At 36.7% G+C, this 9,762-nt stretch overlaps 1 protein-coding gene across 1 annotated transcript in view; it reads right to left on the bottom strand.

Moving 5' to 3' along the window:
• Positions 1–824: 824 nt before the first annotated feature.
• Positions 825–9,762, bottom strand: part of exoc2 (exocyst complex component 2) — a 29,396-nt gene continuing 20,458 nt past the window's right edge. The window contains exons 23-28 of the mRNA XM_065256991.1: positions 6,060–6,201; positions 4,786–4,841; positions 4,371–4,493; positions 3,863–3,924; positions 1,413–1,472; positions 825–1,193 (exon numbers count right to left, since the gene is read on the bottom strand). Of these exons, the coding sequence (XP_065113063.1) occupies positions 1,100–1,193; positions 1,413–1,472; positions 3,863–3,924; positions 4,371–4,493; positions 4,786–4,841; positions 6,060–6,201 (537 nt within the window). The 3' untranslated portion in view covers positions 825–1,099. The remainder of the gene's footprint in view (positions 1,194–1,412; positions 1,473–3,862; positions 3,925–4,370; positions 4,494–4,785; positions 4,842–6,059; positions 6,202–9,762) is intronic.

The following is a 9,762-nucleotide window of genomic DNA, read 5'->3' as shown; positions in this document are numbered from 1 at the left end:
ATACATTGAAAAGCCCGTGCTTCTCGATTCTAGTTTTGGATGACTCACTACGTTAGCACACCTAAACCAAATTATCAACTTATTAGCAAAAGAACCCAAAGGCTGAACTCAGCAAAATCTGAAATGCTAAACGTGCGGTTCTGCGGCTTCCCAGGACAGGAGCTGAGATCCACAACAACAAAATTTCTCTGACTTTTCCACTGTTTATGTGCTTACGGTTCTACGTTAGCATGTAAACATGTTTGGATTATTTTCCGCTGCCTACAGAACGGAAAGGTGCGATCATTAAAAACTTCCCTTATGTCTTGAAGCCTGAGATCAATACACCCACGCTTTCACCTGGTGCCACACATTGGCTTTGATGCTAGTCTGTCAAACATCTTCCCTTAAATGAGTGGGTGATCAGGGATCTAAATTTAGAAACAGAAAATCAACAAACTTCAGACCAGAGAGTTTTGGGAAATACTGTTTGCGTTAAATCGACACAAATATAGAAACACCTGAACTATATGGCACTTAGCAGCAGCAGTTTGCAGCAAAGGCCAGTAATCGATTGAACAAATCCTGCAGGAACAGGTCAAATATCTCCATACTGTTAGAGAAGGTCAGGGTGTGTCTTTCTGCCTGACTATGAAGACAGGGCGTGTGCACGCATAAGCGATCCTGTGGTTACAACAACACAAAACGACTCTTTTAACAAAACGAGAACAGGAGTCATTTCAAAACTCGACAGCTTCAACTCCCGAGAGCAACGATATTTCTTTGTGTCTCTCACGCTCTTACAATTACTATGGTAACTCACACATTCACATTGGTAGGCAAAGTCTGTGCACTTAGGATTTTAATATGCAATAAAGTGACGTAAAACAAGAGACGGTAATTGTTTTACACTTACAATATTGTGTAATAATGTGTGTCAATTATCAATAACATGTGTAAACAGCTTGGCACATTCATTCTCTGCACACAGACAAAAACAAACAGGTGTAATTCAGCAGGTAGACAAAGCCTATACAGGTGGCACTGATTTATTTACTTAACTGAAATGATGGCTTAGTGTAGTGGCATTGTTGAAATGTTGAATGGGTTTTATGATGGTTCATCTCTTCACAGGCTGAAAACAGGCAGGCATGAAGCAATTAAGCTGTAGCTTCATACTGCTCTTAAATTTATTCAGCAGCTCCTCCAAGAGTCTGAGAAAAGAGTTAGAAACAGCATTATTAATGAAGTATGTGCTATATAGTCATGGTAAACATTTAAATAAAAAAACAAGACTGCTATATTTAATAAATACGTTTCCACCTTTCCTCAGTTAATGAACATGAAATCAACATTTATTAAATTATATTTAAATTTTAACAGCAAAAATGTGCTGTGTTTATTAAATGTAATTCTGATTTGAGAAAACTCACTTCTTATCGGCTCCACTCTGAAGCTGTGGTAGTGCTTCTATTGCCTGTTTAAAACTGATGCTGCGATACAAAACATAGACAAATGTGACAAAACATATCATATTTAAATATGGCCTTTTTACACCTGGTCACTTCATGTGTTTTCTCTGATCGGATAGCTATCTGAACGGTTTCATTTACATTCAGGTACATAAATGCATCTTGGGTGAAAGGATATTGATCCGATCTTGTATTTCCGTGCAAAATGCCAATGCACTCTTCATTACTCCCCCTTAAAAAAAAACTTAAAGGGATAGTTCGGCCAAAAATGATATTAAACCCATGATTTACTCACCCCCAAGCTGCATATGTCCATCGTTTTTCAGACAAACACATTTTCGGATATTTTATAAAATGTTTTAGATCTTTCAGTTGATTAAATGTAATGTTACGGGGTCCACCCATAGTCCACGACCTTCAAGTCCAAAAAAAGTGCGTCCATCCTTCACAAATTAAATCCAAACGGCTCCAGGATGATAAACAAAGGTCTTCTGAGGGTAATCCGCGCGGTGTTGTTGTAGAAATATCCATATTTAAAACTTTATTAAAGAGAATAAATACCTTCCGGTAGCGCCGCCATCTTAGTCGCGTCCGCATTCAGGATGAGAGCTTACGCAGCCTAAGGAGGCTACTCTGCTGCTGCTCTGTGCCCCCGCCCTCCGAATTTGTCATACGTCACTAAGAAAAGTGCGTACACTACGCTAATACTCTCTCCTGAATACAGAGGAGTCGAAGATGGCGGTGCTACCGGAAGGTATTTATTTTCGTTTATAAAGTTTTAAATATGGATATTTCTACAACAACACCGCGCGGATTACCCTCAGAAGACCTTTATTTATCATCCTGGAGCCGTTTGGATTTAATTTGTGAAGGATGGACGCACTTTTTTTTGGACTTGAAGGTCGTGGACCCTGTAACATTACATTTAATCAACTGAAAGATCTAAAACATTTTATAAAATATCCGAAAATGTTTGTCTGAAAAATGATGGACATATGCAAGTCAGACAGCTTGGGGGTGAGTAAATCATGGGTTTAATATCATTTTTGGCCGAACTATCCCTTTAAGACGAAGCTTAAACATCAAATGGCAGCACTTACTGTATGTTAGGCAAGGGCATGAGCTAAAGCACGCAGTATAGAGCAGTAGGAGAATGAGACGGCGTGATGATTTACAGGTTCATGACGGGGAAAAGCATTTCACAAAATGATCTGTAAAGTTGTATTTTTTTGTTTAATATAATCAAGTTTGTAATTGAACTATTTAATTGGTTCTAGAACGTTTTTTTTACCCACTGGCGTCTCTCTCCCGGCTAGCGTGGCGTGCTTACGTTTGGGAGGAGTAAAGCTCTGACATATGTGGCTTCATCAACCAGATGTATTTACACATGTCCAGTTTCGTCTGAAATGCATCCCAGACCATCTCCTGAAGTGATTTGAGTGATCGGATTTCAATTATTCTCAAAAAAGTTTTTGAGGAGTCTTTTTATGATCGGATAACTAAACGCAAGTGACCAGGTGTAAAAAGGCTTATAGACAACACTCATAATCATAACAAAAGTCTTTGGATTGGTTCTGAGTTTTCCATTCTCAGCAGGTCTACGCTAGTGACCACTATATTAAAGGGACACTTTTTTTTAAAATATGCTCATTTTCCAGCTTCCCTAGAGTAAAAAATTAGATTTTTACCTTTTTGGAATCCATTCAGCTGATCTCCGGGTCTGGCGCTAGCACTTTTAGCATAGCTTAGCACAATTCATTAAATCTGATTGGACCATTAGCATCGCGCTCAAAAATATCCAAAGAGTTTCAATATTTTTCCCATTTAAAACTTGACTCTTCTGTAGCAACATCGTGTACTAAGGCTGACAGAAAATTTAAAGTTGTGATTTTCTAGGCAGATATTGCTAGGAACTATACTCTCATTCTGGCGTAATAATCAAGGACTTTGCTGATGTAACATGGCTGCAGGAGGTGCAATGATATTACACAGTGCCCCGAAAATAGTTCCCTGCCTTTGAAGGTTACTAAGGGGACTGCATAATATCATTGCACCTCCTGCAGCCATGTTACGGCACCAAAGTCCTTGATTATTACGCCAGAATGAGAGTATAGTCCCTACACATATCTGCCAAGAAAATCACAATTTTTGATTTTCTGTCAGTCTTAGTACACAATGTAACTACAAAAGAGTCAAGTTATAAATAAGAAAAATATAGAAACTTTGGTTATTTTTTAGCGCGATGCTAATGGTCCAATCAGATTCAATGGATTATGCTAAGCTATGCTAAATGGATTCCAAAAAGGTAAAAATCTAATTTTGAACTCTAGGGGAGCTGGAAAATGAGGATATTTTCAAAAAAAGTGGAGTGTCCCTTTAAGGCATGAATGAGTAGAGAATGTGTGCATTACCGACTCTCTGATGTTAGATACGGCTCTACAGCATCTCTCAGTGCACAGATTTCTAGGCGTGCCTGTGGGCAGAAATAGTTGTGAGAAAAATATGGTGTGGATTTTAATACCTTTAGATCAAAGACTATGGGGCAGTTTCTTGAACAAGGCTTATCCCAGTCCCAGACTGAAATTTAATTTTTAATGAAAAACATTCAATTTAATTTATATAGCGCTTTTCACAATTGGTAATTGTTTCAAAGCAGCTTTACATTAATAGAAGCAGAGGAAAACACAGAAAAATCGACAGACAACATAAGTAGCAAAATACAGCTGCTATTAATAAACTTTACAAGCGAGCGTATTAAAATGTAACGTATAGAAGAGGGTGCTAAGTTAAGCCAATGTCGGGTGACTCCCCGGGGTTTGTTTGTAAAAACTATTTAAATGTGCTAATATAGTGGTTTTAAAACCCAGTCAAGGAAACTACCCCTTAATGTCTCAATAAGTGCAGAAGTATGTCCTGTACCTGCAGAGCACCATTTTTACTGAAGGAAGACACACACTGCATCAGGCGACTCATTTCTTCAGCTACAGCCTCAATGATCTTTGACAAAACACGAGGAACCAACTCCTTGGAAACTGTGAAAACCTGATGGAGCATGCAACAGACAAAACATTACAATATGCATACAAAATGCATAAAAATAGGGTTAAAAATGAAATATTTAAATTCTGTTCGCCAGATTGGATAAAGTTTTCCCACTGAGCTAGCAAGGCATTTTGAGAAGGTCTTAAAGGATCCACAAATGAAACTATATTTTTTCACAAATATGTCATAAAGCAGCAACTCATCTTCTGTCTTTTGGAATTAGGATCACCCACATGTAATGTGGTATCTGTGGAGGAGATTAAAATTTGACATTTGAGTGATTCAATCTCACCTCTGCATGCACAGAGATTATGTTGACCAAAGCTTCCTTTAAATAACTCCTCACACCTGTGACAAGAAAACAAAACAAAACAGAAATCAAGATAAATGCCTTTCCAAATTAAGAGACATTAATGTTTTGCAACCGAGCGTATGACAATCCAGCTGGGTCGTGGCTGTCGTGTTGCCGAAACAACTATGATTAAAAAATATAAATGTAGTAATTTCTTGTTCACATGTACGCATGTACAGTTCTGTGCAAAAGTCTTAAGCCAGAACAGAAGTATAGTTCAGTTTTTACGCATATGCAAGGGTCCGTGTACAGTGTGCATGATGCAAATTTCATCACCAGAATAGTACTTAAAGGGATAGTTCACCTAAAAATGTAAATTCTGACATCATTTACTCACTCTCATGTTGTTACAAACCTGTATAAATGTATTTGTTCTGATGGACACAAAGGAAGATATTTAGAGGAATGTTTAATGAGCCCCATTCAATTCCATAGTATTCTTTTCCTACTATGGAAGTGAATGGGGCTCATGATTGGTTTGGTTACAAACATTCCTGAAAATACCTTTATTCGCGTTCATCAGAACAAAGAAATGTATGCAGGTTTGTAACAATATGAGAAAGAGAAAATGATGACAGAATAAAATGTTTGGGTGAACTATCCCTTTAAGCTAGAAGTATAGTCCTGTTGTTGCGCATACGCAAGGGTCCACGTACAGTGGTTGTGCAGGCGTGTACAGGAAAACGTAGTATGTGTTGCATTTTGTCGCAGTGCAAATACATTGAGCGTTTGTGTACACGTACGTGTCAAATAAACTCTTCTTTGCAAGGCTGTGCATATACGTTTGCTTACACGTAAAAAACCGACTACTCCGAGCTGTATACACTGTATGCACACCACCAGATATTTGTCGTTTATTTATTTCGAACGGGTCAAAGTCATGGCATCAATCAAATAACTACACAAACAAGTGAAAGCGACATATCAGCTACTGGAACATCAGCAGCAGAATGTTAGATGCAGGAGGTGTTTATGAAAGTACACAAATGATTCATATCATTCAGTAGCATTTAGTCAATTATGCATCACACAAGCACACGACTCACATGTGACCAAAAGACAAATAGGACCGACTGAAACTACACAATCGAGACAAGCAAAACTGTTTGGGAGTCTATTAATGCTGTGTCTCCATGGTGATGTCTTTCATCACTCAAGCAAACACAAACATCTAGACACATTACGGCAGGTGATGTGATTCAGGTGGGGGATACCTGTCGGCGGCAGGCAGTCCTTCCAATCAAAGTAGCCGGCGTAGATGCCGGGCTCCAGGGAGCCGACGATAGGATCAGATTTTTTCTCTATGTACGTCTCGAACAGATGGTCATCTAGCTGTCTCACAGCCTCTATGCTCACCTGAAGAAAATTAAAGTTTGTGTTTTGCTCTATACACAGATGGCTTGTTTTCCCTATTTATACAAGATTCTTGTAACACAGGACTGCATGTGAGTGTTAACATCAAGCCTTCAAACTCACACACACGCACGCACACACACACATAATTATCACAGACTTCTTGCAAAATGAGTAGTGTCCACTCATGCGTGTCCATCATTCTGATAAAGTTTAACTTTAGGAAAGTACTCAGAAACCAAAAATGGAAAGCACCATCTCAAAAGGGGAGAAATTTTTGGAATGGGCGCATCTCAGATATAGACCACAGATAGACATCTGTCCAGACAGATGAGAGACAGTTCTCTCTTTGAATGCTAATACAAATTATAAATAGAAATAAAAAAATAGCATTGCATTGCTAATATGCAGAAGCTAGTTTGTTGAGTTGTTCCTTATATATGAAGAGTTTGGTTCCAAAACGCAATAAACGCCATTTTTGAAAAAAATGAGTAACTGCCAAAATCAGTATTATATCAGGTCAGTATTTCAAAGTAAAATCTTAATTTTACGCAAAATCCAATATCCGGCGTGTTATTCTGTCATCTTTTCTCCCTTTTGTCCCAAAATGCAATAAAAACGCCACCCCTCCTTTTCTACAGAATGCAATAAATCCGCTTCACAAATTACAGCGCACCATTCCACGCAATGTAAACAAACAATGGCGGCGCGTTGAGTACACAGAGTCCTAGTTTTCCTCATCTACTTTGTACTTCGTGATCAACAAACAAACAAAAACGAAATAATACTTTAATAGCATTGATAAACCTGTGGTTTTCTGTAACGGGAAAGAAACGTAAGCCATCAATATCTAATAATTTACGCAAGAGGCACTCGGGAGATGATCGCTTGTTCTCCCGACAGCATCTAGCTTCTCTTGTGCTAACACATTGACCCCAGGGGATCTTATGAAAAACTTTCCATAATTTTACTCAAAGTCAACGAGAATCACAGCTGATCGCTGTGAAAAATTTAAAGCGACGACGTCAAGTATAACCGTGCAGCAATGACAGTGTTCCTAATATGACAAAGTAAGTGTTTTGATTAATGCCATTAATGTTTTTTTTATCAGTGTGTACAACTGTTCAACTAAATGAATATAAAATGGCAAAGATGAATGCACATTTATATAGGCTATTGATTCAATTGATTTATAGAATTTTGAAAAGAAAACTTGTCATGGATTTATTGCATTTTGTGAAAAAAATAATTTGTTTTTATAATAAATCTTTGAAAATCAAGTTATGGATTTGAATTTTTTATGTCTTTATAACCTAAAGATGCTATGTGAAAGTTTGTAACAGAAAATAGTGGTTTTCATCTTGTCACTTTCTTGGTATAGAAAACAAGTTTTTACCGAAATTTGTCAAAATGGATTTATTGCGTTTTGGAACCAAACTCTTCATATATATCCAAGATTTGTCAGTATATCCTATATGAATTTCTGATCTATAGATCATAGTCTCATATTCCTCCTTCAATGAAAGTATATAGATTTTTTAGGCGACTGTATTATTCACCAGGTGAGGAAATATACTAGTCAACATTTCAAGTGGATCAAAAAAGTTTATCAAAGTTGTCCTAAGACAAGAATGGGTATTAGGGATTGTTTTTTTGTAAACTTTTATTAAAGGTTTTGATCCACTTCGAATGTTGACTAGTGTAGTTATGGTCATAATTATAATTATTGGCACCCTTTGTAAATATTGACAATGAAGCCTGTGAAAATAAATCTGCATTGTTAATCCTTTTAAAAACACAACAATCTTACTTTTCAACCAGGTAAAACAATTGAAAGAGTCACATTATGAAAAAATAAATGTTTTTCTCCAATAAACATTGGCCACAATTATTGACACCCTTAGAAATTCTAGTCAGCTAAATATTTTTGACCTTTTTTTCCATTCATCTTTTTTGTAATACACCAGTGTGTGACTATAAACATGAAACTGCCCACCAGTATATGTTTCACATGAGTATAAGTAACACAAAGGCCAATTTTTTTAAATCACCTGTCACAAAGGGGAAAACCAAAGAATAAAGTTCGGATGTGCAGCAAAAGATTGTTGTGGCTCACAAATTAAAAAGTGGCTGTATGAAACATGCTAAAGCACAGACAATTCCCATTTCACTATCAGGGAAATAATGAACAAGTTCAGGAAGTGCCAGGAAGATGATGTGTGTCTATAATGTCTAAATGCATTGTGAGGAGAATAGTTGGAGTGTCAAAAAACTCTCCAAGTACCACAGCTGGAGAAATGCAGACATTATTCGAGACTTGATGTCATAAAGTCTTAAAAGTTTAATTAACGCACCTACATCACCACAAACTGTTGTGGAGAGTTTCAAGAAAAAAATCCTCTGCTCTCATTAAAAAACAACTTTTTTACATTTTCAATTGTTGGACACTGAAACTTCTGAGTCAGGTTTTATGGTCAGATGAAACTAAAAATTAGCTTTATTGGCAGTAACCTCACAAGATTGGTTTGGTGCGAACAAGCATTAAAAATACCCCATTGTCCAAAATTAAAAATACTGATAAATCTTTAATGTTGTGGGCCTATTTTTCTGCCAGTGATCCTAGACATTGCTAAAAAATCTTATAATGGGTATTTTTGGATCAACAGAAAAATAGATCATGGAGCACAAAATGAAGGCTCTGACATGGTTATCTCAGTCACCCTCATCTGAACCCTATAAAAGATTAGTGGGGTGAACTGAAAAGGAGAGAGGACCTGGGAATTTGAAGGATCTGAAGAGATTTGGTATGGAGGGATGATATCTGATCTCCTGTGAGGTGTTTTCCAAACTCATCGGACATGATATGAGGCAAAATGCTTTAAAAAAATGTATTGAATAAAAGGGTGTCATTGTGGCCACAGTGTACTGAAAAAACAACATAATTTATTTTATGATGAGATTTTTTATTTTATTTTATTTTACTTCAAAGAAAGGATTTGTGATTTTTTTTTACTAATAGATTGAAAGGATAACCAATGCAAATGTATTTTAGCAGGCTTCTTTGTTCATATTTACCAAGGGTGGCAATAATTCTGACCATGACTGTATTTTCGAACAATTTCGAAAAGTAATAGCACACCCCTAAACAAGCCACGTAGGTGTCATTCATATCACAAATGCATCAGGGTAATATACATTATATTGTAAGAGCCTTAGGCCACCACCGGTTTTGTTGCTTTAGCAAAGTTTTAATGACCTTCCTTATTTTTCACTCTTTATGTTAAAGGATTAGCCAATTTTCTTAAAAAGAAAATCTAGATAATTTACTCACCACCATGTCATCCAAAATGTTGATGTCTTTCTTTTTTCAGTCACGAAGAAATTATGTTTTTTTGAGGAAAACATTCCAGGATTTTTCTTATTTTAATGGACCTCAACACTTGTTAATTTTAATGCAGTTTAAAATTGCAGTTTCAAAGGACTCTAAACGTTCTCAAACGAGGAATAATGGTCTTATCTAGCAAAACGCTTGTAATTTTTGGCAAAAATGATATAAAAAACGCA

This window comes from Paramisgurnus dabryanus, chromosome 12, assembly GCF_030506205.2.
Source record: "Paramisgurnus dabryanus chromosome 12, PD_genome_1.1, whole genome shotgun sequence".
Taxonomy (NCBI): domain Eukaryota; kingdom Metazoa; phylum Chordata; class Actinopteri; order Cypriniformes; family Cobitidae; genus Paramisgurnus; species Paramisgurnus dabryanus.
This window is presented reverse-complemented; position numbering and strand designations above follow the sequence as displayed.